The 26,772-nt window shown below is 42.6% G+C and overlaps 1 protein-coding gene across 1 annotated transcript in view; it reads right to left on the bottom strand.

Moving 5' to 3' along the window:
* Positions 1-1,044: 1,044 nt before the first annotated feature.
* The window catches only part of pdzd8 (PDZ domain containing 8), a 45,262-nt gene continuing 19,534 nt past the window's right edge, over positions 1,045-26,772 (bottom strand). The window contains exons 3-5 of the mRNA XM_071901915.2: positions 25,945-26,047; positions 7,639-7,801; positions 1,045-6,392 (exon numbers count right to left, since the gene is read on the bottom strand). Of these exons, the coding sequence (XP_071758016.2) occupies positions 4,036-6,392; positions 7,639-7,801; positions 25,945-26,047 (2,623 nt within the window). The 3' untranslated portion in view covers positions 1,045-4,035. The remainder of the gene's footprint in view (positions 6,393-7,638; positions 7,802-25,944; positions 26,048-26,772) is intronic.

Here is a 26,772-nt window from a genome sequence, read left to right as displayed (position 1 = left end):
CCATGACGGGGAAATTTGTCACTAAATCCCCCGTGTAGAAGCAGACACACTGTAATCAGTCTGTCCATCTCAACGCTGGGCTCCAATTACTTTGCAGATGCTCACACAATGCTTTCCCTCTCCTACCAAGGACCCGGACAGCCACGTCTGCAGCAGAGTAGGCTGCTAAAGGGAAGCTTTCCAAAAACTGTGTTTGTCTAAAAGGTACATTCTGCGGCTTTGAGGTAAAACTCCTCCAGAGAGCTATAATGTGAACAAACCAAATGGAAAAAGGGAAAGTCTTGTTTTGATTTGGTATCCCCTTGAACTTTATATACTTGCTTGTGCTGCAAAAGTGCTTTGAAATGCCTTTAAATGCGCTACGTGTAGCATTTTTAACCATAAATATATATATATAGTCAAATTAATTGTGATGCCTTGGTATTATTACAGTAAACAAATGAGACCATGGTGATTGGCAGCCTCTATCTCACACCAGTGGTATCGTTAGTGCTGGTGTTTCTCAAAATGAAGACTACATTTCCCATAAACCCTGTTGTTTCCTTTCCCCCTCCCTGAAGAGTATAAACATGTTGGAAGTGATTTTTCCATCGGCCTTTCACTCCTTCCACCATCTGCCGTTGCCAGAAACTCTGAAAGCTTTAGCTCTGTTTGTGTTAGAAGAACAGCATCCTCTATCCTTTTTTTGTGCTGTAAAGCAATATCAGTTTGTGCCATAAAGCAAAATGACAATAGTAAAATGCTGTGTAGAAGCTGCCAATCTTCTCTGCAATAGTCCCGTTTGTTCACGGTAATTATAATATAACATTAATGTGCCAATGATTTATTGATGTTAAAACGCTACACGTAGCACCTTTAATTTTGTCTCAGATCTACTCTTCCCATAGAATTCAAAGAAAAATCTCTCATTAATGCAATTTAAAATCTTTTTGCAGCAGAAGGAAATACACAATAAGGAAAAATAAAAGGGACTGTAGAAGACTGTAGACTGTAAAAGGTTCCTTTGTCTGAGGTGATAAAAACCAAACACCAGAGCGATGGGACTTGAGGTGAGCTTGTTTATTTAGGTTATGTACAATACAGCTTCATCACATGAGCCTTCTCTAGAACTGTGTACATCATCCCTCACACATACACAAACCAAAAAAAACTATCTTGACCCGCGGGAAGGCCATGGTGGACAGTCACTTTGTTAGTGCAGTGTCGAACACGAGGTGGGGGGGGAGGGGGATGGGGCAGTAGAAGCGTGTGATTATGGGTTTTTGAAGAAGAGCACATTGTTACAACAGCAGCAGTAAAAGCAGCGCTTATCAGACCAAAAAAAGAACTCCTTTTTATGATCGTAATATTCTCCTCGAGGACCTCGGGTCAGATGACGGATGGGAGCACGGACTCCACGTTTAGAGAGAAAACAACAAGAAAATATGAGGAGAGATCACAGACAGAGGAATCCATTCCTGATTATCAGCTTCGTTTCCTACAAAAATATTGCACAAAAAAATCTGGATATACAACGATTGGAGAGACAAGTATAGCAGCTAGTAAGCCAATATCTACAAGAGCAACACATCTATTGCACAGAAAAGAACAGGAAAATGTGCCTTAGCTTCCACCACCTCTAGAGCCAATTACCTTATCGGAATCCCACTGGCTTGTTCCCGGGCCAAGACTCGTCTGTTTGGAATTACTGTAGCTATGTTAAAGGAAAAATCCACCCGCTGTTATTCTTACACTTAGCTGTCATCAGTCTGTGATGTTCAACAGATTCCAGGAGTTACTTTGTGACAAAGTTTTGTACTTATCCTTTTTTGGTGTACCCACTTTCCCTCAACCTGCCTCGTCCATTTCTACTTCAGTTAGTGATTTCCTACATTTCCCAGAATGCCTTTCAACAGCCCCCAGAGACGGGGTGTCCACTTGTTGTTTTCACTCAAAGGTGGGCATACGGGCATAGAAATATAGCTAGCTAGTGTCTATGACGGCGGTGGAAAATGGCGGTATAAGAAAGAAGCCCTCGTTCTTTGATTGTGAGGGACTGACACCAAAACCTGACGTTTACCACTGATGTTTTAGATCGCTGAAAATTTTCTTGCTATCAAACTCCATTGTAGCTGCTGGAAATATCTTAACATGACGTCACCTCGTCTACATTTTGCCAGTTATCCACGGGAATAAGAAAAATACACCACCAAACAACAAAATGGGCCCAGAAATTGAACAGTGTTCAAGTGCTTTAGGGTAGATTTTTCCTTTCAAGTACACATGCATGAGACAAAACCCTCTTCAAACACCATTTATTCCAGTGGCTAACTGCGGGTGTAATACATTAATGAAAGGATAGAGTTTTGGGAGTTGTGGCTGGTTATGATAGCATCACTGTAACAGGCCACATTAATGCTAGACTTTCTGCAGAGGGGTGAGTAGGTGCCATACTGCTGTATATACACAAAACACAAAGAACAGAACATACATTCATTCGAACATGAAAACAACCCATGAAGGCAAATGACTTGCACACAAATCGCATCGGAACTGCTTGAAGCATTATCGGTAATCCTCTCCATACACAAACACAGATGTTAAAGGAAATAAATGTTAAGATACTTAATAACATCAGAGCTCCTTGTGTTTCAGTTAATATGAACAATAACATTCGTACTGAGATGAATCGAAGAAATCAATCCTCTGCCTTACCTATGTTGCACCTACCCATAAAACTTCTGGAGGGGGGTTGGGGTGGGGTTGGAGGGTTACAAACAAAATGTGACTTGGCAAGAACAAAACAAATAGATCAAAACTAAAACTGTTAATTCAAAAGTTAATTCAAAATCATAACCCAGAACAATTACCACTTGCTGCTCCCCCTCACACACCCACCACAAAAAATAAGTCAAAAATATTCAAACAGGAAAAAATATATGTACAGCTCATATGCTGGTTAAATAATATATGGGTTACATAGTCAAACATGTTTGGCCTAACAGATACAAACAAATAAACCAAAGATGATAGGCAATTTACCAAGATTTTAATTCACAAAAATGATTATCCATTCCATTAATAATGAAATCACAAGCTTGTCTTGCAGTTTGCTTCATTTAGAAATCATGAGTGATTTCTAAATGTATTACAGTAAAAAAGTGCTCAAAACAAAAAGATATGTATGACTTTTTGCAAGGTACAAATGCCAGGTTCCACTGTGGTGGCCATCTGAACCTGTTTTTCCCCAGTATTCTCCACACTGTTTTCTAGACTCGGAACTATATCAAGTATGTCAACTTACAGTGGGCTTGTTACTCACAGCAAACAAATATTGAAGAATTATGATTTTCCTTACCCAAAGACAATGAAGACAATTTTAGACAGACCACAGAAATGTGCCGATGTTCTAAAATGCTAATATGCAAGCAGTTACTGTCTGTGGTAGAAGAAAGCAAACGGAATTAAACACTTAAACTGACATTTTCAAGCAACAGGAAAAAAAAAAAAAGGTTTTCAAGGTGCTTTGCAAAGACAACCTTTTATCAACAAAAGCAAAAGGTTTTAATACATGTAAATTTGCCATTTTCATTTTAGCACTTACTATTTCTTTGGAGGATATATGAGCAACACTACAGAGGGCAGATTACCATCTCTATATTGTAGCTTTCAAGTTTCCCTTTGAAACCTGGAACATGGCCATGAAATTGCAATCTTTTGGAACATTCTCTTGTTTCTTCCCAATCACACTGTCCAAATCAAGACATCGACAATAGAGTGCATATGTAATCTTGTGGGGGGGGCGGGGGGTTATTTTACCCATCCTTTCTCTTTCATGTAAAAATGCAATCATGTTCCTTTGCATGCTGCGCAATATATAATGGAGTAATCAACTGAGACTTGTGAATCAAACATTGGACCCTAACTATTTCACTGATATTTAAAATGGACTACTGAAATCCCCCAACCTCAAAAAAAAAAAAAACTGGACCTAATTTTGCTGTGAGCCGCAAACCCAAAGCGCGACCTCCTCTTGTTTCTCCTTTTTAGCCCTATTTAGTGGAGCGCCTCCACACAGATCTGCTCCTCGGTAATGTCATCCAAGAGTTGCACCTCCACAGGGCTGCATATGTCACTGTCATAGACCTCTGTCCCCATCAGGGCCTCCTCCTCCAGAGCTTCTCCTTTGGCCTTAAAGCCATGCTGCTCTGAGGGAGAGGTGCTCTCCACTGACTCCAGGTCCTCAATGCCTGCCCGGTAGTGGATCATTAGCAGGGTAAGGGCCTGGAGTCTCTCCCCAGACTTGGCCAAGGCAGCAGTAATGAGGGCCTTGCGGCGGGGGTCCCCAGCCTCCCTCTCCTCCAGCATCAGGGAGTTATTGTGCTCCAGCTCCTGGTCGATCTCCTGCTGCAGCTTGTCAAGCATCAGCTCCAGCTTTTGGGAGCGCTCGTCTGTGGGCAGCCCCCGGTACAGGTCGCGGCCAATCTCCTTCACAGCGATGAACACGCTGTCGTCCAGACCGCCTTCCTTGCGCACCAGTTTACTGCTGCTGCTGCTGCCGGCGGGCTGCTTGGAGGGGCTGGCACCACTGGTGTAGGTCTCAGTATCGCTGCTCTCATTGTCCGAAGTGTTGGGGGTATGCTTGGGTGAGGGCTCCACTGTTCCAGGCACCGCATCAACCACCTGCTCGACCAGCCGGGTCTTGGGCACCTGGCGCAGGTTGAGCAGCCGGGAGCTGGTGTTGATGATGTGGCGGGTCAGGCCTGTGGTGGCCCGGTTAATGGTGGATTTGGCCTCGGGGTCGGCTCCGCGACGTTCGGTGGCCGCCACACACAAGGGGTTTTCGGAGAGGCACTTGTCCTGGCATTTCTTGTGGCAGACATAGGCGCAGATCATGCACTGAGAGGCTGCCTTGGTCCAAACCTTCTTCTTGCAGTATTCACACCAGGTGGGGTTCTGGAACTGGGTGTCCTGGAAGTTGTGGCGAACCTCCACCAGCTGCATGGCACCGTAGGCCAAGTCGTCACGTGGCGCTGAGGGAACATGCTCTCTCTCCCTCTCCCTCAGATCCTCGTCATGGAGACTCCCCTCTCGCTCCCTTTCCATCAGTCCCGGATGCTCTGGCTCACCTTCAGCCAGGTAACAGAAGTTCAGAGTGACATCACCATAGCACAGCTTCTCGTTGAAGCCCTTGTGGGTGCTCAAGCTACGTAGAGCAGTGCGGCTGACATTAGCTCTGGGCTCTGGAGCCCCCAGCCTAAAGGTGCTCTGGTAGTCCGCTGAAGATGTGGCCATACATTCTAGGGCCACATGCTCCAGTTGGAGGCTGACGTGACCCAGGCACAACAAACTGCCCAGCTTAAAGGGGTCTTTGCACCACAGGGCCACGTTAAGGTACTTTTGGTTGCTCTCCACCTCAAACACCACAGAGGCCTTGGCCCAGCGTGCTGTCTGGTTACGGAACATGGTCTCCGAGGATTCCCAGAGGGAGTGGTCCTCCAGACTGTCTCGTGTGCTGCAGGAGCTCTCTGAAGCTTTGTCTTTAGCCTGGTCAGCCTTGCCACTGCTGGGCACAGCGGAGGGGACTGGCAGCTCATCACAGGACTCTGCTGGCTTTATAGACGGCTTTGGCTCAGGCTGTTTGACAGGTGTCTTATCAGCACTGGCCTTGTCCCCGTTGGCTCCAGTGAGAGGAGCCTTTTCCGGGGATTTCTCAGAAGCAGCGACAGTGGTGGTAGTGGTGGTAGTAGAAATAGAAGGATAAGTAATCGTGACAGGATCCGCGCCTTCCAGAAGACTGGTTTCAGAGGAGGCTGATGTCAACTTTATTTGAGGTCTCGGGGGCACAGGGGGACGGGAGGGAGGAGGTGGGGGAGGGATGGTGGGGCGCTGCAGACCCTCCCCTGGATCACCACTGCTCTTATGTGGTGAGGGCTTTGGTGAGTCTTTGGACTGGGGCTTGAGAGGCGACTGAAGGCCGACCAGGTTTAATTTGCGGTTAAGGATGGGCGATATGGTGCCAAGGGGCTTAGAGGCCAGGTTGGCCACAGTCCTTTTGGGGCTTTGGTTTACTGTTAGTAAGAAATCCTCCTTGGTCTCAGTAGTGTTGGTGCTACTGATGCTAGGGCCACTAGTCTGGCCAGGTTTGGAGTCCACAATCAACTCTTCAAACTCAGAGTCCATGTCTTTGCTGTCAGATATGTCAGAAAGCGTGGTGATGGGGGCTGGGTCTTCTTCATAACCCCCCGGCTGGGAAATAAAACCGGGCTCCTCTAGCTGCCCAAGCCCCTCCTGGAGGGGTCCTCCCATGGCAGGAGTCTGGTGACGCACCGGTCTCTCATACAGCACCACCACCCTGTCTCCCGCCTGCTTCAGCAGTTTGGGCACTTGAACGGAAGATGTCACTTTGACACCTGTCAAGAGAGACAAGAATAGGAGATGAGTTTTCAATAAGCAGTGCAAACAACTGATTTACACTTTTTTTTTTTATCATGGAATATCTTGCCTACCTCATCAAGCACCGTTCATAAATTTACGGTTTATACAATATTAAATAACGGATATTTAATTATATAGACCCTGGTTCCCTGGTCCTAAGAATTGAGGCCTTAAAATTATCCAGGAATTAAGAAATTCTCGTACACTGCTCTTGCAATGTACACAATTGTTTTATTTAGTCAGAGTATGGAAATCTTTTGGAAATGACAACGAATCTACTATAAATACTTTAAGCACCTCCCTCAGCTGAGAGCACTGACCTAAGGGGTAAGGGGCAAGAGGATGAAGTCTAATCCATTCTCATCCCATAAACAACATTATATAAACCCACCAAAATTTGCAAATAAACAGTCTATGGGGCCCATGAATAGAGACATGAAATAGAAAGATTTACATAAAAATTGGCTTAAATAGTCCACTATATGAAAGGTTATACAAATTAGTTTTACAAAATCATCTGGAATCACTAATTAAATACAAACACAAACATGATTGCCAAAGAATGCAAACATTGTTCATGACATGAATTTCATTTAAAGGGCATCCATGTAATATGGGTCTGAATTATCACCCTTAGAGCATTAGATGCCATAGGATCTCATCATTCAACCCCTTAGGTGACAGAGTCTGTAGAGTAAAAATTCTCTAAAAAACTTTCCTCTTGTTCAAAATATCCACAATATCACCACCTTGATCAGGAAGTTTTCACTTTTCAATACCACAGAACCTTAATGAGATGTCATGTTTGAAGTCATTAAAATGGGTAATCCCTGTCATTTGTCCTGATTGAACTTTTATGTTCACTTAGTAGAGCTTATATATTCAATTATCGGTTTCAGAGCTCTTCATGCTTTCCCAACATACAATCAAATCATGTAGCATAAGAAGTAGAACACAATAAAACCACAGGTAGGATAGGAACATTTTCAAAAAAATGTCTGTACGGACCAAAATGTTAATCGAACGTTAAATAAAAGAACCTGCACAAAGAAGACTGGATGTGCAAGTTATCCTATTTTTCTTCTCCAAGCCTTAAAATGCTATCATATACATATATCAGAGGTTGAAACCCATCTACACTGGTCAGAAGCAACAACCCCACTAACACAAAGATCACGACATTCTGCTGATTAACAGTGGGTGAAATGACACGTCTCTGACCTCCGATGGCAATGAGGCGATCGCCCCTCTGCAGGTCTGCCAAGGCTGCGGGGGAGTTGGGGGTGACCGTCTCGATGCTGACGTGAACTGCGTCCCCCTCGCTGGCGGGAACATGCCTGAACGTCATCCCCACGCTGCCACATGGCCCCTTGATAACCTCCGTCTGAAATACACATGGAAAAGGAGAAAACAACAATGAAAACTGAAATTGATGGTGATTCATTTCACTGGTTATAAAACACATAGTATATGTTATTAATTGTTATCTACCACAAATAAAGAAATACGTACTTCGATAATCTCAACTGTGATAGAATTCCACACAGTCGGCTGTTTTTTCTCCCCTTTTTTTGTATTCTATTTTATTTCTTCTAAATTACATCAAATTTCTAGGCTAGTATTGAATGGTAAATGGTAAATGGACTGCATTTATATAGCGCTTTTCTAGTCTACCGACCACTCAAAGCGCTTTACAATAATGCCTACATTCACCCATTCACACACCGATGGCGGCAAGCTACCACGCAGGGTGCTGGCACAACCATCGGGAGCAATTTGGGGTTCAGTATCTTGCCCAAGGACACTTCGACATGCGAACTAGAGGAGCCGGGGATCGAACCACCGACCTTCTGATTAGTGGACGACCCGCTCTACCTCCTGAGCCACAGCCGCCCCGAATAGTATTATTATTTCTAGCCTAGAAATTTGATCTTACAAGCGAAAACAATGCCCATTTGGTGTCATTTGCTCATTCCTGCCATTTCCAGGAAAACAGGCTGGCTGTGGAAAAAAGAACCCACTTGAAATAAAAATTCAAACACATTTTTCACTGCAACTATGATTTTTATTCATTCATTTTTAGGGATTTTTTTTGGGTCATAAAAATGGTCAAATTTAAAGGTATTGAATATCAGAACACCTACTACTTGTACTTTTAACATTGTTTTGGTATGAAAAACGTCACATTTAAAGATACTGAATATTGGCATAAAATATCTATCGTAAGCTGCACTTCAAAAATATTGGAATGAAAAAACTCATATCAGTCCAACCCCATTTAAAACTTCACAAAAAGTGCGGGGACTCTGTCAGAGAGAAGTGATAAGACTGACATCTGCCTACACACTCAATGTTTTAATGAGAGACTAAAACCGTATGTGGCAATTGTGCAGGAAAAGGGAGATCTACAATTAAAGCCAATTTTCCACCCCTGGAGTTTACCAGCTGCTTCAATAACTGTCACGGCACACTGGACCCGAGTCACGTATCCAAAAACACACCTGTTGTGATGCGGAGGTGACCTGCTTTATGTCTGGCGGGTCTGTCAAAACGACAGCAAACGCGCACTAACAAGACACATGCCAGTCGTCCGCTGTACGCTGACGATCATCGCCGTACGCAAGTCGACGCCATTAAAGCACGCTTGGCTGAGACTGTCAGGTTATTGAAGTCAAATGCGGCGGGATCTTGACTGGGATGGAGAGAGGAGGAGGAGGAGGAGGAGAAAAACAAAGAGGATGAAGATGGTGGAGGCGTCCTGGTCTCGGAGAGAGGAAGCGAGATTGAGACGATGTGGGGGAGACTGAGACGAACGACTGTAATTTCCCCTGCTGTCATTTGTTACGGTTCTGGTGGAGGGCAGTGATTGAGTTAGGGCTGGCCATGAATAAGCAGATGATCTATATGAGCTGGCAAGCGGGGGGGTTGGGGGGGGGGGGCTGGATCACTGGAGGCTGAGGGATGGCCCTGATCCAGTCTCATGATAGCCTAGAGGGGTTAAAGTTGAAGGAAAATAAAGAAACCTAGCTTCATCCACAATGAACTATAATGGATGTCTTCATTTAATTTATGTTTCAGGTTTAATTGAAAAAATAACTAAATAAAAATTGACTGACACAGCTGCTGTATTAATGTTGCCAGCTTAAAGTAAACCTGAAATAGAGAAATCATGAAAGAAATTTAATTAATGTTAAAATACAAGAAACCGGGTCTGAGGTTTTTTTCTACAGAGTCTCTGCAGGTTTCAGAAAGACACATTTAAGACTTTTTAATGCTGCCTGGAATTGAATTTGAGAATAAAAGAAACAAAGCTGACAAAAACAGCCTATTTCTGTTTGAACATAGCTAATGGATATTGTGAAACTATAAATAGGCAGAATAAGAAAAAGGACACCAGGAAATTAATTGCTAAGGGACATTAAGTCCAAGTGTGTTTAGTAAAGCAAATAGGATGCAGGTTGTATTTCTAACCCTGTTCTGTATTGATCCAAGTGTGTGGACATACAAAGAAACCTGTCATCGCACGGTGAAAAAAATAAGACTTCTAATAACTGCAGGCTAATCAAGACATTGTAATACTTTCTGTGGCCTTACTTTTAGTCCATTTAAGACGTTTTCAGACTTTTTAAGAGCTTGTGGATAGCCCAGGGACACTGTCTTATCATTTGTGAGTTGACTTGCTCATCTAAGACTGGTGTGTGGCTCCAGGCTTAACCTGATCTGGCCATGTTGCAGCCCCTCCTAGAAGACCATAACAACATTGGAGAGGCAACAGGTGGTTGTGGGGAGACTGTGGAGTCTGAAGGCCTGTTCAAGCTTTACATCGCACACTGCCAATTACTGTGTGTGCAGGTAGATTATGTCTGGAAATGCTTTGTATCCTTAGTTGCCATGCAGCAGTCTGTCTAAAACAACAGAAGTGTACCTATCCTAGGATTTTGACTGATATGGGTTTTTGAAAGCTAACACCGATATTTTGTGCAGACAATGAATATCTTTAAATTTGACAATTTTCATGCCACAAATTCAAAGAATTCAGTATTTCTACACAGAATTTAATTCTTGTCAGGGTGGAAAAGCCTCTGAAACAGCATTTAGACCATCATGGGACACTAAAACTCCATTGAAACCATTCAATGGTTGGGAAACTGGGATACATTACTGCCTGTAAATGAAAAAAAACAAAACAAAAAAAACAAACAAAAAACCTTATTGAACAATTACATGAAAAAATGAAATGTGCAAAGAAAATGAAATCTAATTGCAGGTTTTCCAGGCTGTTTTTATGTAGCTCTGGTCAGGGAGGAACCTCAGAGTCAGACCAGTCACTGGCTGATATCTGAGATTTAATACAAGGCCAATATTGGCCAGATATATTAGTCTAACCATACTCTATATGTTAAAAGATTAACAGTTGACCTGGTCGAGTTGATCTTCATTATTCATTTTGTTTTGTCATAGTATCATCACAAGAAACCCAAATATCTTGACCAGGGTCCCACCACGGCCTTGATGTAAAATTACATGACTTTTCCTTGACTGTGCAAAACCAAGACAGAGCCCTTACATGACATCAAAATGTTTTTCCCTTTCCGTTTGTCAATGCTGGTTTCCACTCCAATTGGGCTGAAAACCATCTGATGCAATGAATGTGTGAAACAAGTTGGATAATACATGCTGCGACAGTATATTCCTGTAAAGTGACCCATTTGTAAAATTCCCTGATATTCCCCGACTTCCCCAGAGAATTTATCAAATTCCCTGACATTCCATGATATTCCAGAAATTCCAGGACCAGTGGGAATCCTGATTGACTGTTTTAGATGTGAGGATCAGCCTTCCAACCAAGCTCAAGGAGTATGGTGGCAAGATTGTGGAGCAGAGGGAAAAAATAAAACACACAAAAATAGGGCATGTCTACTTCCACATGGAGCCGGGCATAGGAGGATAAAATTCCATTTCCTTTAAATATCCTCTTTGAGTTGGAGGAAGAAGCAATATACTATGATCTAAATCTAGGACCTTTTATATGATAATCGCTGCTTTTGAACTATGTCCACATGTCAGTGTCAACGTCTAACATCAAAATGGTACTGTAGCTGCAGGAAATACACTCTACAATCTGATCACATGTCAAATACTGAGTAGAGTATAGTGGCTATAAAATGGATTCATCCCCGACTTTCTGCAAAATGTATTATTATCCCCTTATTTGGGGATTTTTGGTCTACAATCTATGCAATGTCAAAAGTCAAAGTGGGAATTCAAGAAAGTTGTGTTAAAGAATAAACATCCAATAACAGAAAAGTTTGTGAAAGTATGCACCTGCTTTAAAAATGTATAAAAACATTTCTCTCTTTAATTCTTCTTATATACAACCTGTTTCAAAAGTAGGCATACTTTTTTTTAATACAATATGAATACTCACTATATTATAAATATTATTATATATATATATTATATATATTATATATATATTATAAATGCACCTGCTTTAAAAATGTTTAAAAACATTTCTCTCTTTAATTCTTCTTATATACAACCTGTTTCAAAAGTAGGCATACTTTTTTTTAATACAATATGAATACTCACTATATTATAAATATTATTATATATATATATATATATATATATATATATATATATATATATATATATATATATAAATGCACCTGCTTTAAAAATGTTTAAAAACATTTCTCTCTTTAATTCTTCTTATATACAACCTGTTTCAAAAGTAGGCATACTTTTTTTTAATACAATATGAATACTCACTATATTATAAATATTTTTCCAGGTATGCTTTATGTCATGGCTGGACATTTCATGATTGAAAATTACTAAAAAATGTTTACAGCTTTGATTTTCATTATCATTATTATTATTATTAAAAAATGTATTCCTACTTTTCTAACACCTGGTGTTTTTAATATATTTTCTTTTCAAAATTGCTTAAACTTTACCTTGCTTGCTGTTGAACACCTGTGTTACTTCTAAATGACATTTGATTTCACTTCCTGGGTTTTCAAAGAAAAAACGTAACTATCATCCCTCCGTCACTATATATAAAAGTATGAAGATGCACTATTGAGTAGCTTATTTCTGTTTAATTTCTTCATTGATTTCCATAGTAAAATTATTAGAAGAGAACGTGCGCTGATAATGGTAGACTTCCTACCAAGAGAGGTAAAATTAGCAATCGTGAAAAGAAAATGTATTCAAAATATCTCACTATTACCTAAAGATGATGAATAAAAATATTGTATACGTTACAAAATATTTTTCCCAGTGACACTCACCCATTTGCTCAACTAAAGTAAAGGGGGTGAATACTTTTGCAAACTAGATTTTTCTGTTATTGGAATTTCAAATAGATTTCTTGAATTTCTTGAATCTGTGATATAAAAAAGTACTTGGTGTAGATTTTAGACCAAAAATCCCAAACAGATGTATTTTGAACAAATTTTGTAGAACAAGAAAATGTCAAGGGGGCTGAATACTGGTGGACTGGAAAAAAATCAGTTGTGATGGTGCAATGGCTTTTACAAGGAAATAAAATGGAAAGATAAATTCTACTCTATTTTAATCTAGCTTCAATATTGTACATTCTTAGTCTAAAAAGCCAAAATACTCCTATACCATTACGTGACATTAACATGTTACTAGTCTGTAAAATCATTGCCATATAAACCAGGAAATCTGCTGTTGAATTTCAGTCATTTTCCACTACATGGAACTGATGATCCAAGTCCAGCTCATAGGGTTATCACTGCTGTTGAGCAGCAGATCCAGTGACGATCCTACAGGCAATGACATAGAACACAGAGACGCCTTATGTGGCTCTATGTCATTGTCTGTGTCCCGTGTTCAGAAAAAAGAAAAATCATATACTGGTGGAAAAGATTCATCCTGTCATGCACAGAAACGGCAGCGCTGAGCAGCAATTACGGATGATTTGCAAGGATGAGCGCCTGCTAAAGGGCAATTACAGTGGAGGTGGAGGAGGAGCAACAGGGGGCCAGCGTGGGATTGAGCCTGGCCAGTGATGACGGCAGCCAGGTAAACGGGTTCTATAGATCAGCATGTCTGAAGAAGGAAAAAAATTAAATCTGTGGTAACCGTCGCCTTCTTCGATACGTCGGCATTACAGACACATTAAAAAGCCTCAATGGCATCACTGCCTCCAAAATAAACTTTTTGTCTCACCTGCCAAGGACTTTTACACTAAAAACACATACCTCTAAAGAATCATTTTATTGGCCTAAATAATTAATATACATTTTTCATAGAAATATGTCACCCTATCTGTTTTCAATTCTATTTTGTGTACAGACTCAGGTGCTGGGTGAAACATTCAATAGAGACAAGATCAGAGTTAGAGTTTTAATTGAATAATGAATTAATAAAAGAATAATTTGGTAACACTTTAGATTAGGGAACATATATTAACTATTAAACTTGCTTATTAACATGCATATTAGTAGAGTATTGGTTCATTATTAGTCAGGCACTATTGTATTCTACTAGTATAGACCATTAACTATGAGTTTTCCCTCAATAGCCTCCTAATTAGCGCTTATAGCAGTCAGTAAGGAAGTTGTTGCACATAAATTGGGCTTTTAGTCTGCTTTGCTCAGTATGGGGCTTATAAGGTGCTAGTATCACATATTACTGAGAGAAATTATTTAAGTATTGAGGGGAAAACCCATAGTTTATAGTTAATGTGTTCCCTAATCTAAAGTGTTACCAATAATTTTATTGGCCTAAATAATTACTGTACATTTTTCATAGAAATATGTCACCCGACCCGTTTTCAATTCTATTTTGTGTATATACTCAGGTACAGTGTGAAATATTCAAGAGAGACATGATCCGAATTGGTTTTAATTTTGAAGTCCCCCCCCCCCCCCCACACACACACACACACACTCTGTTGAAGTTAGGCTGTTTCACATTTTGATATTGTTACTGAGTGACAGTCATTGAAGCCATTGTGCCAGGACAGTGGCTGTGTGTGTACACCTGGACCGCTGGCTGCTTCCTGGCCTTCCCGCCTGCGCCGGATTTACATATGAGAGTGGCGGAGTCCATTCTTGTGAAGTGCAAATAGTGTCTCTCTCCCACACACACGAACACGCGTCACCGACACACGCACGGTAACACACATACACACTCGCGTAATTATATGCGAGCGCCCACACACAGACAAATCCACCGATAAGGCCACTGCTCTTCAGCAGGTGCGTACTAAAGAGCGTTGCTTTGACAGATCTCCAACAATGTAACAATGTACAGCTCCCACATCACTCCCGTCTATTTCCAGGCTTTCCATGTTATTTTCCAGACCTTAATATTGCATTCAGTAAGATTTGTACTGCCCCGTAGCACAAAATGAACAGAATATATCTGCAGTTTTCAGATGTTGGCTTTAGTTTAGAAGGTACACATAACCTTCAGATGGACTCCAGTATACTTTTAACCCATTCTACTCAAAGAAATATGCTTGTTTACAAGTGTTACCATATTTATCACATTTACTATGCTTAAAGAGGCAATAAGAAAGATTTTTACTGTCCCACAGCACCAAATGGCCATCATAGAGGCTAACTGTGGGAGTTGATAGGGTTGTTGATCAATACCAATGACTCAGTGATTACTTCAAAACTCAATTCCCAGCCCAACAAAAACTTCCCAACATTGGAGTTTTAAGACACTCCCAATCCTCCCCAGACCAGCACTGCATTCTGGTCTATTGGTGGAGTATTCTCCACCAGTACTGTTGGTGGAGAAATTGGTCTCTCTCCTCTTCTACGATGGATTTCTCCCTGTATGATTGTTGAACGCCTCTTGGTGCAAAATGGCGGCTCTAGAAAGAAGCCCTCGCTCTTTGATGCTGAGGGACTGACACCAAAACCTGACGTTTACCGCTGATGTTTTACATCCTGAAACATTTTCTCATATCAAACTCCTCAAATACCTGGAGGTGACGTCACTTCATCTACTGTATTTGTGTTTTAGGGTGGATTTCCCTTAAAACTATGAAGCCACCATGTCAACTATTTGTAACTGGGGTGTTGGGGGGATAATTAAATAATTCCCCTTTAATCACTCTTGCTTAGAGTAATGATCAATATGGGCAAGGCCTGGCGGTGGAGAAAGGCAACCTGCATGAGCCTGAAATCCCAAAAAGCAAATAAAAAAGCACTTTCTTGATGAAAGTAGCCATTCGGTGGCTCCCCCCCCCAAATTACGTAGTTTTATTCTTTTATAGTGGAGCTTTCTCTTGGGGCTGAGCTGCAGTGGCTGCAGTAACCTTGTTAAGATTGACTAAGAGAACAAGCAGCTCTTGGTTCCTCGTCTCCGAGCAGAAAAACAAACAAAGAACGTAGCAACCATGAGTCGCCCAGATGTAAATGGAGCAATTCGCCGTCTATTTCAGCGAATCCAGTCTCTCTTTTATCTGCACTGCCACAGAGAACAAATGAAAGGTTAATATGTTCAAATGGCAGCTATCACTGCTTTAAATAGGCGGTTGTTTCCTTTTCCTCTAGGACAGAAACCCAGACAAGTCTTCCTCTGATCCTGTGAATACAACGCTCACTGTAGTCAACAAGTGAAAACTAGCTTAGCGCTAGTCTCAAGCTCACCACCTGTTTTGTCTGTGAAGCTGACCAATACAACAGCTTAAAGTATCAAACCCAAGAATATCAATTGCACATTCAAAATGTCCAATAATTCCCAACAGATGACAATCATACAAAGAACAAAACTCACGACCCAAGGCAACCTGTTTAGACCTATAAATTATTTTAGTCTCAGAGGGGCTGAATCTTGACGTGCATAACATCCACATTAGCTACATCCCCATTGCTCAAAAAACATGTCAATTAGCCTAGCCTAGCCTCAGCTGCTGAAGTTAAATTGCCTGGATGGACGTTAAGACAAGGAAATAAACTCTGTTCAAACTGGGCTGAAGACCGGGACGTCTTGAAAGTAGGCTCGGTTATTTCTCCGTTTTGGTTTTCCTGCCACTCGAAGCGAGAGAGACGTGCAGTGGGAATATGGGCTCTGACTGATCGATTGACAGCCAATCACGATGCTCGACAACTTTGCCCCCAAAGCAGCACGCCCTACACCAAACCGCTTACCAGTAAGTGTCATTTCATTTTAGTGAATGTGGATTTGATCAGATTTACAGACATAAGGACTGGCGCTTTGTCAATATGTAGCAACTACAAAGGATACACTTTAAGAAAATGTGTGTGCATTCTGACTTTAAAGGGGCACTAAGTAATTCATGACTTATACTGAATGAATCAATGACTTTTATTGAACTCTACCGGCTACCAACATCAACAGGTCTCTGCCACAGTTTACAATGGCCTGCAGTTGGCAGAAATAATAAAGTCACATTTTGATGATAGTAAGCTTGCTAATTAGAGCAGAGATTCAACAGAGACGTCTAGTGAAGAGGTAACATACCAAAATGCAAAATGCTGTAATAGTAATACTGCTTTGTCACTTTTTGGACTTGAGAACGAGGCTTTTTACCCTTCGTAGCTGAAATTGAATTGTGAGTTTTTGTTCCAAAACAGTGTGGGTTGGAAAGTGAGTTTTGAAAGCCAGAAATCTCAGCAGCCGGCCAAGTAATCGTTGAGTCATTGGTATTGATCAACATCCCTATCACCCCCCACCCTACCCCACAGATATATTATGGTCCTTTTGCACTATGGGACAGTAAAAAGTGTACTTTTTGGCCTTTTAAGCAGAGCTTTAATAAACATGGTAATTTGTTTATATAATGGTAAAAACATTTATTTGGGGAGAATTGGTTAAAAGTATACTGGAGTCTATGAGATGAATCACCTGAACGTTATGTGTACATTCCAAACGAAAGCCAACATCTGAAAACTGCTTGCCATAGAAGCCGGTCTACAGGGAGGAGCCGGCTACCTGAAGGCTGGTTTGGAGGCCCGGCGTGGTTGCTGACCTGGGTGGACCTGCATCTCCTGTTGCTTGGATGAACCTGCCTTGCTCTCCAGCAGGTCCGGGAGGTTGCATGTGAGATGGTGGTGTGTGTGTGTGTGTGTGTGTGTGTGGGGGGGGGGGGGGGGATCTGCCGGATGCTGGTTGGGGCAGAGCAAATCCTTTTCCCTGTCACTGCGCTGCCCAGTAATCTAATCTAATACCACATGTCAGATCGATTTGTGTATGGTTATAGGGTACAAGTCCCTGCGAGGCAAGTACACAGCAATTCGCTGCCACGTCCAATTAGTAGCCCCATTGAAGGGGGGGGGGGTAGATGGCCACTGGCCACTCAGGGGTTTATATGGGTACAGGCCAGGTTGATTAACAACAAGACACATTCCGTACATGATGTGCATGATGATTATGGACATGTTTTCCGATGTGTAAATCAAAGAAAAATGTTCAGTTACAGGATGCTGTTTGCTTTGGGAAGTTTCAAACCTGTTTCCATCTAGATTGTATACAATACAGTGGTATTTAAACATTATTTGGATGCTTGAGCAGCATATTCCCTAATCAAAGACAGTGAGTAATAATCTATTTCGCCTCCTATGCACCATTTAGCAGCAGTCTAAAACTATTTTGTTGTCATAGTTAGTAGTCAACATAACTGGACAGGATAGGGGGCAAAATGGCTGCACAATACATTTCTGAAAACATCCATAGTGTGTGTCAAATTAAATCTGCATCGCATTTGTGATGTCGTCATTAGACTCACAGATGCTCCCCCCCCCCCCCCCCCCCCCCCATTTGTGGTAACTCAATAATATTCTAATGAGCATCTTCACATCCAGTGACCCCCTCCAGCCACCCCCCACCCCACTTGTACTCAAATGTACTGGCCTATTCACACCCATGTGATGATGCCATTACAGAAAACACTACAAACTGAACACACATAAAATAACGGGCAGATATTAATGACTCAATATTTGAACAATGGCATAACCTATTCCAGCTTAATTACCTTGCAGAAAAAGAGAGCAATGTGCAATTCAGCCGCTGATGAGATATATGATCTGTCTTTCCCTTCAATATATTTCCTATTTCTTGGGCAAAGCTCCCTGTGAAGTTCAATTTTTACGCTTACGTTTGTCATCTGGCACAATTTGAATTTTCAAGTTGTCTTTTTATCCTAGGAAGCAGGTTTCAAAAGGATTAAGAACAAAGGAGTTGTTATGGAGACGCAGGCGGACGAAAAGGTGCTTTGCCTAATTTGCACTTGTATATACGGCAACGGTGGTTCGGTCACCCACGCACTCCCCTTTTTTGCAGCATTGCCATTGTTCCTCATGGAAAGATAATCATCCGTCACCGTCGCTACGTCATCCCGATTTAAAAAATTTTAATAATAATAAAGATCCAAATGCAATAAAGAACACACAAATGAGAATTCTATATTCGTGTAGGGGAAGAGCAAAAGGTGTAGCGCACCATTTTCCCCTTATCAAGTTGGTATTTCACTCCTTCAGCTCCTTTGAGCACAAATCCTTGTCTGTCATGCAAACGGTGCTGGCATGGCTATCTCCCTTCTGTGGGAGCTTGCCGCTTGCCACAGTCGCCGGGGTTGCCGTTCTGCCCTTCCGCTTCTCGCAACCTCTTACAAGCCGTCTGACCACTCGACCCCATAACATTTACTCGGTTTCTCGCCTGATTGCAGCCTGTAGGTAAACAGGCTGCTGGCCTCTGCATTTTCATTAACATCTCATCTGCTGCCGGCCCGTTGCGCTCCCATTAAAATCAGCTGTTCAAAGCGGGCCGGCTCGCGCTGGGCCCCTGTTCCCCCAGCGAGCCGGGGAGGAGAAGAATAACAAGAAATGTCTTTATTTCATTTGGCTCCCGTTTTAGCATGCCGTTGCGCAATGCATCCTAAGTAATATAATTTATAGTGAAGGAGGAATAAAAACCACAAACTTAATCAGTGTTCGCTATCACTTTAAATAACAGACATGGAGGAAGGAAAACAGACAGTTGTCAGATCCTTCCAGATGAAAAAAATTAAAATACATTTAAAGTAATTTTATAAATCATGAGGCTCTATCATTTCTGAGTTAGGATATGGAGTTTGTTCAGTAGTGTAAACTGGCCAAAACTAACTTGCTGTGTGGCTTACACTACTGGGAGTAGTCCATGGTACACTTCCGAAAGCAAATGCCCATATCAGACTAATTAAACAGACAGACACAAGACAAGTACAAAAACATCAGACAAGCTTGACACTAGGGTTCCACCAATATGGATTTTTGAAGGCCAATACCGATACCGACATTTTTTGATTGAAGCTGCCAATAGCTGATATTTTTTGCCGATTCTGTACATTTAAATCTGACCATTTTCATGCCAGAAAATCCAAGTATTGTGTGTTTCCCCCAGAATTGTATTCTTGTCAGGGTGGACAAGCCTCATCATGGGACACTAAAACTCTCCATTGAAACCCTGACTAATAAAATTCTTACAGGTGGGTTAGCAGCTCCTTATAGCAGGGTGAGGCAGGTTTCACTGCAGGTGTTACAGACAGTCAAATCACATCCTCACCTCCATCATATCAGCAGTGGGCAACATTGACTGGCCGATATCCGATTTTTATTGAGAAGCCAATATCGGTCTGATGTAGTAACAAGTATCAAAAAAAGGCTTTCCTGGTCTGGTATTTGGCTAATTTCATATCAGTATTGGCATTATTTTGAGACGCGAGGGGCAATTTTGACGCTGAGGAGAGAATAACGGGAGGTCATTTGCGCTCTAATGAGAGGCGATGCCTGTAGCGTCAGAAAAAGGCGCTCCAAATGAAAATGGCAGGAAATCCGTAATATGGCTGTCGCTTGGTCTGTCATGCACATATCGGCCTGCTCTCCTCTGAGGTAAATTGATCGCTGGAGAAGCGATTAGAAACAAACTGCTCGCGAGACCCCACCCCTCGTGTCTTTGATCCACTTTCCGCCTCGCGGCCAGGCATCGTGAAACAGAATTAGGGAGGGCCATTTATTTGGCACGGCGAGGAGGAAATGTGAATGTGACACACACTGCCAGTCAATTTGTTTGCTGGGAAAACAGACAGCAAGGTGATAGCCTCCTTTGGCACTATTTGATAATGTGCCGGATAACAGCATCAGCTTGACAAACACTGCTGGTCTTCCCCTGTTATTCTGCAGCGGAGCTAAAAAGCATGTTAATATTGCCAAGTTTCCATACGGATTTAAAAAGCATTGCAGTACATCAAACTGTTTACATGCGGGAAGCCTTCGAATTGCAGGAGGCTTTTAACACGCAAATTCTCAAGAGAATCTCCTGTTGTGATGCAAAGCGAGCCGCTCTGGAGCCCATGGCTTGTCTGGCTGCCTGGATGGTGCTCAACAAGGTGCTCTGGAGCCCAAGATGACTCCCTATTGGCCTGGGGGGGGTGTCCTTATCACCCGACTGCCTTTCATCAGGCGCCCGTGGCGGATTACAGACACAAAGACACGCCTCAGTGGAACATCAAACAGCCACCCTGGGGTGGGGCGGTGCGTCATGGATGCGCGAATCACCCGCATTGGAGGCGCTTGTTCTCCCTCTCTCCAAACATGGCTGGTGAAATGCTGAAGGCCAAATTGGAGACGGTGTATGTGCATGTGTGTGTGTTGTGGGGGAGGTGAATATTGAATTAAGTGGGAGAGGCTAACAAGCAGCACCCTGCCTAATCCCGAGATCTTGGGTGGGAGCTGGGGACAAAACTCTTGAATGTTTTCAAGAGGGGACCAAAGAGGCGACGCTCCCAGCCACGACATGAACAAAAACCTGCGAGATTTACTGGTTTTGATAAGTCCCTCTAGGAATTCGCGATTTTGCATTCGCAATAATTGATGCAAATTATGCAAGAATGCTGTTTATTGACTTCAGTACCATCATCCTCTCCAAACTCGTCACCCAGTTCAAGGCTCTGGGTTTGAACTGGGTGACGTAACCCTAACCCCCCCCCTCTGTAATTGGATGTTGGATGGCTCTTTCTGGCATCTCTTTAGTACCATTTTTTCTTGACTAGCGTTTTTTACCAATTCCCGCAACTTTACTGGAAAACTCCATTAATTACAGCACAATTTTTAAGAAAACATGCAGGGAAAAAACTAACTGAACATTTCCGCTTACAATAATCACACTCTGCGATACCCTGGAGGGAATCTTTCATACAACAGATACCCACACGTGTGTGTGCTATCTGTGAAGTTCTCTTCAAAGTAGTGCACAAACACTGAAATGTGTTGTTGGGTCAGACCAAGCCAAACATGAATCTATTCATTCTTTGCCCAGAATTTTGGCAGGGTGGAAAAGCCTCTGAAAGAGCATTTAGGCCATGGGACACTTAAACTTTCCATTGAAACCCAGGATAATAATACCCATAAAACATATTCATGCATGTTTGTGTGGAATCTGATCAAAATGCTTCATTAGAATTCAGGTTAAGGTCTTCCCATAGACAACCAGCGTCTATCATATCAGAGGTGGATGACACTGACTTGAAAGTTTTTAATGAAATGCAAATATTAGACTGTTACATCGGTCTAACCCTAGCATGTGTGTCCTCTTAGAGAGAGACGGTGAGAAGTGGTCCACATTTCCTCCATGCCTTGACCTCCTGACCGCTGAGGTTAGATGATGCTCTGGACAAAGTACTGCTCCTTCTTTTCAAGTCTGGGAAACTGGAGGCTTATTGGCTCTGGGCCATGACACCGACCACACACAACATCCACTGGAACATTCGGCCTTATGTGCAGTCGTCAAACGCACCGCTCATTCTCATAAACTCTCACAAGCTACTACCAATTTTGTTGCAAGATGTGGAATTAGCTTTTGTCACACACACACACACACACACACTTCCCGGCAGTCAGACTGTCAGAAAGCATCAGCACTCAGGCCAGATGATGGAATCGGCGGGGCAGATGTGCAAACACGCCTGACAGAGCCTGCCACCCGCCCCCCACCCCGACACACCATAAACCGGTAATAAAAACCCACCCTCACACTGTAATGGAAAGGGGCTAAATTTACCCTGCTCACAGGTGGTCCATGTTGTACAGACGCATGCAAACACACACGCCACAATGAAGTGGTTGGGGCAAATATGGGCCAATCTGACAAAGTGTGGACAAAGGGATCCCTCTCCCCGTACGATCAATATGAGGAGAGGAAATCCATCCCGGCATGCTGTGGCTGTGGAGGCTAGAAAGGGATCGCCGTCAACCTTAAAGTGATGTTGAACTTTGGTTGCACCTGGCCATGATATAATCCCAAAATCAGCCATTTTCTGTTATCTGTTGCTCCGGTAGAGGAGACTGGAGAATTGCAATTTGTTCTCTCTCTATTCACTGCCATTGTATGGAGGAACAGTCTGAAAATCACACTTCTAGCACATAAATACGAACAAAGCAGATTCTGACAAACGAATGAGGGGAAGACTTTGGGAAATTGGGGAAATCACAGATTTCAGCTTTAACAAAAAGGGACAGATTGAGGAGGGGGAGGGCGGGACTAATAATACAGTTCTTGTCTCAAGGCAAAAAGTTGCATAAAACTTAAGATATAATAGTGAAAAAAAAAACACACCAGGATACAAGCCCTGTGACTACAGGTAGCAGAGGACAATCCAAGCGTTAATGTGCAGAGAAACCACAGAGTGACACAAATATCAAACACAACACACAACCTGTTCTGACACATCAAGCATATTACCACCTGTCAAATAACTGGCACGGCCATAAAATAACATTCGGCAATCAGTGATAGCACTGAGCAAATAGAAGGCGAGGGAACTTGAATGGGTCATTAAAAAGCAGCCTGTGGTTCTCAGGCCCATTCAAAACTGGTATTGTGACTCTATTGTGTGCGGACCCAGAAACTACACAGTGATACCCAGCTGTAAGATGCAGATTCAAACCCAGCCTGAAAAGCACATTGAGCGCAGTCCAAAGGCCCTTTCAGAGCAGATCTCTCACCGGGAAGAAAGACACACGGCGCTGTGAAGAGCAAGAGCCAGTGGGTCACACCGGTGAAAATGAGGGAATATTCAAAACGGCGTGAAAAAACCATTAACATGCATGCGGAACGAGGCAAATGCAGGTCTGAGAGAGGAAGCGAGGGCCACTCATCTCCAGCAATCATCGGCGAAAAAATAAAGGAAAATACTGAGAGAGAGAGAGAGAGAGAGAGAGAGAGAGAGAGAGAGAGAGAGAGAGAGAGAGAGAGAGAGAGAGAGAGAGAGAGAGAGAGAGAGAGAGAGAGAGAGAGAGAGAGAGAGAGAGAGAGAGAGAGAAGGACAGCGAGAGAGAGGTGACCTTTTCCAGATGGTATAGCCTTTAATCCTTACTACGGAGTCCTGCTGGGAACACGCGGACTGGAGAAGTCTGATAAATCGGGCCCAAATGCCACCGTCAATCTGCATTTCCATGCGTATATTAACAAGAAAGGGCTACGGCCGCTTTGAAGTGGGCCCCGTTCAGGAGGGCCGCGCCGGCTGCCATATTGGTCAAGCGGCAACAGGTGGACCTCGTATTCAAAGTTGTGCCCGAGTTGAGAGCTTAACGTAATAATCGCAACATTTTCAAACAAATAAATGTATTTTTTGTTACTCTCTATCATCGATTGATACGACACAATAGTGATTCATCCTATAGCCGGTTCATGAAAGCTTTGGCTGTTCTAAACACCCGGTGTCTGGTAGGTCTTTCCTGGGAAAAATCCTCTGGCACGCAGGAAGATGATGCACTTTACATGTCTGGTTTGTTTGGAATAAATAGAAGAAGAACTGGGTAGTTCGCATGAGCAGTGATAGCCACCATGGCTGAACAGACAAAGAAAAGAGCGCCACCTACAGACACTCAAACTGCATTGACAGAAAACACATTGGCCCAGTAGTGTGAGGGAGTTCTAGACTTCTGACGACTTCAGACCAGTCGGAACCGGTTCAGTGTGAAGCGGTCAAAGACTGAAATCTGACAGCGATCCTGGGAGCGTTGGAAGAAAAAGACAATGAACCAGAAGAGGAGGTGCTTTTAAGAACACTTGATAAGTTGCCATACAATTGTATTGGGAGGAATAAACCTCATATAAAATTGTGTCAAATAGCAATGTGCCTGGATCAATCCACATAAGTATGCAATTACATATTTAATGAAAAAAGTCTCAAACAAAATTCCTCAATAATATTATCCTTGTGATGATGTTCAAAATACATATTAAATGCAAATGTAACTTTAGCTTATGTACCATCGAGCAAGAAACAATAGAACACCCATTTTATAACTGCATTTCCCATGGACTGTTCTAGACAAATGGGAAAATATTTTTGAATGACAGAATCAGGTAGTGTGTGATCCCCTTGTGCACAGCTCTCCAATGGGACAGCAAGAAAACCAGTCTTGTAGTGTGAACCGCCTTTCACCAAGCAGCATTTGAAGAGTCTGACAGTCTGACCTAGGCTTTAATAATCCTATGATTCTGAGATGGAGAGCTGATGTATCGCTGCCCCCTGCTGGAAGAGGATCCGACTGCTCCGGAGTGATTAAAAAAAAAATCACGTGTCAGAGCGCTGCGCCGAGCAATTACTGTCCTCGGCAGAATACAAATAAACTTTGGGGCCGGTGCAAATGTCATTCATAAGCGCGCGGCGAGGACGGCGGCGTCGAGCTTTGCTGGAGCTGGAGCCAGTAATTAGGCTTGACATTTCACTCTGAAATTGTCATTAGTCACTTCCAACCAGCCCTGATGTGATAATGTTAATATCTCTAAATTGCGGCAATTAGAAAAGGTTCGCTGGAGGGGCCCGAAGTTTTTCTTTGCTATTCAAAATGTCACCAGGGGGACAGTGAAATCAGTGCAGGGAAGATGAAAATGATCTTGTACTAATGTCAATACGTCAAGGTGTCAATGATCTGGCATTTGCCTGGGAAGTGTTTCCTTTTTCCCCACTGCTGGGTGTGTGAACAGCACTTTTTAACTATGATCAAGTATTATCAGAAAACATCTAGCATCTGGCATTTTATTTCTGTTCAAGCCTGTTCATAATATGATCTCCTAATTCTGAAAACTGGCATGCTACTCCCTTCTCCCTCTTGCTTGCAGCCGGAAAATAAAACTTAATTCTCCTTATATTTGTGCAAAACCACTACTAGGACAATCCTGACTCAACACAACATGCTGGTATTTGAATATTTCATGTTGAATATGTTTCCCTCTGCACAGCCAGGGCCTCCACAACAGCATCAAGAATATCTGTCATTTGATCAGTGAGTCGTTCCAGTAACTAGAAAGTATTACTAGGGTTCTTTGTTTGACTAATCCTGTTAAGAAGTAATCCGTTACTTCTCGGCCGCATCTAAGAGGGAAGCATCGCTTTCTAGGAATCGCCGCTGGGCTCTTTGTCTGACCGGAGAGGCCTTCCAGTCAGAGGGGTGTTGGGTGTCATTTTACATAAGGGAAGGAGGAGAGTGAGGGTGAGGGGTGAAGAGGGAAAGAAAAGCCCACCTGTTTGATGGAGCTGCGGGTCTTCTCCTTCCACTGGTGGCTGCTCAGCTCCAGGGTGCAGTGGACGTAGGTCTCTCTGTCATAGGAGCCGAGGATGAACAGTCTGCAAGGACAGGACACAAGTCATATTAGACCTAATGCAATATTTACTCCCATAGTCATTTCACAATTTTGGCATTTAGCCGACACTCCTATCCAGCGTAGGTACCACCGATATGGGTTTATGAAAGCCGATAACAACATCAATACTTTTGGACTGAAGCTGCTGATAGCTGATTTTATTGCTTAGTGATGTCAAAAGACAGGACAGTCTCTCCAGTCTCTCTCTACTTTGTACTACTCTAATAAAGGCAGCCTCTATCTCACACCAGTGGTATTATTAGTGCTGGTGTTTCTCAAAATGAAGACCGCATTTCCCATAAACCCTGTTGCTTCCTGTCCCCCCTCTCCCTCCACGAAGAGGATGAACATGTTGGAAGTAACTTTTCCACCCCATCTCCCCATCTCCACCAACTGAGACGCCGTAGATATTTGTGCAAATGAATTTCTTGTGTCGGGTATGGTCGCTGGTAAGAAATCTTCTCCACATTATGTTAAAGTTTATTTATGTATTTATTTTCTGCCCATTACGGACATTTTGGAGGGGGAGAGGGGGAGGGGGGGGGATTAATGTCTGATGTTGTTTGTATTGATTGCCTTGTATCTTATTTTTTGTGGGAAAAAAAGAAAAACTCAATATATTGTTTAAAAAAAAAAAAAAGATATCTTCTCCACACACGAAGAGACGAATCAAAACTTACGACCGAAATCCAAAAGTGTCTCCTAAAC

The sequence above is a fragment of the Centroberyx gerrardi genome, chromosome 15 (assembly GCF_048128805.1).
Source record: "Centroberyx gerrardi isolate f3 chromosome 15, fCenGer3.hap1.cur.20231027, whole genome shotgun sequence".
Classification (NCBI taxonomy): domain Eukaryota; kingdom Metazoa; phylum Chordata; class Actinopteri; order Beryciformes; family Berycidae; genus Centroberyx; species Centroberyx gerrardi.
This window is presented reverse-complemented; position numbering and strand designations above follow the sequence as displayed.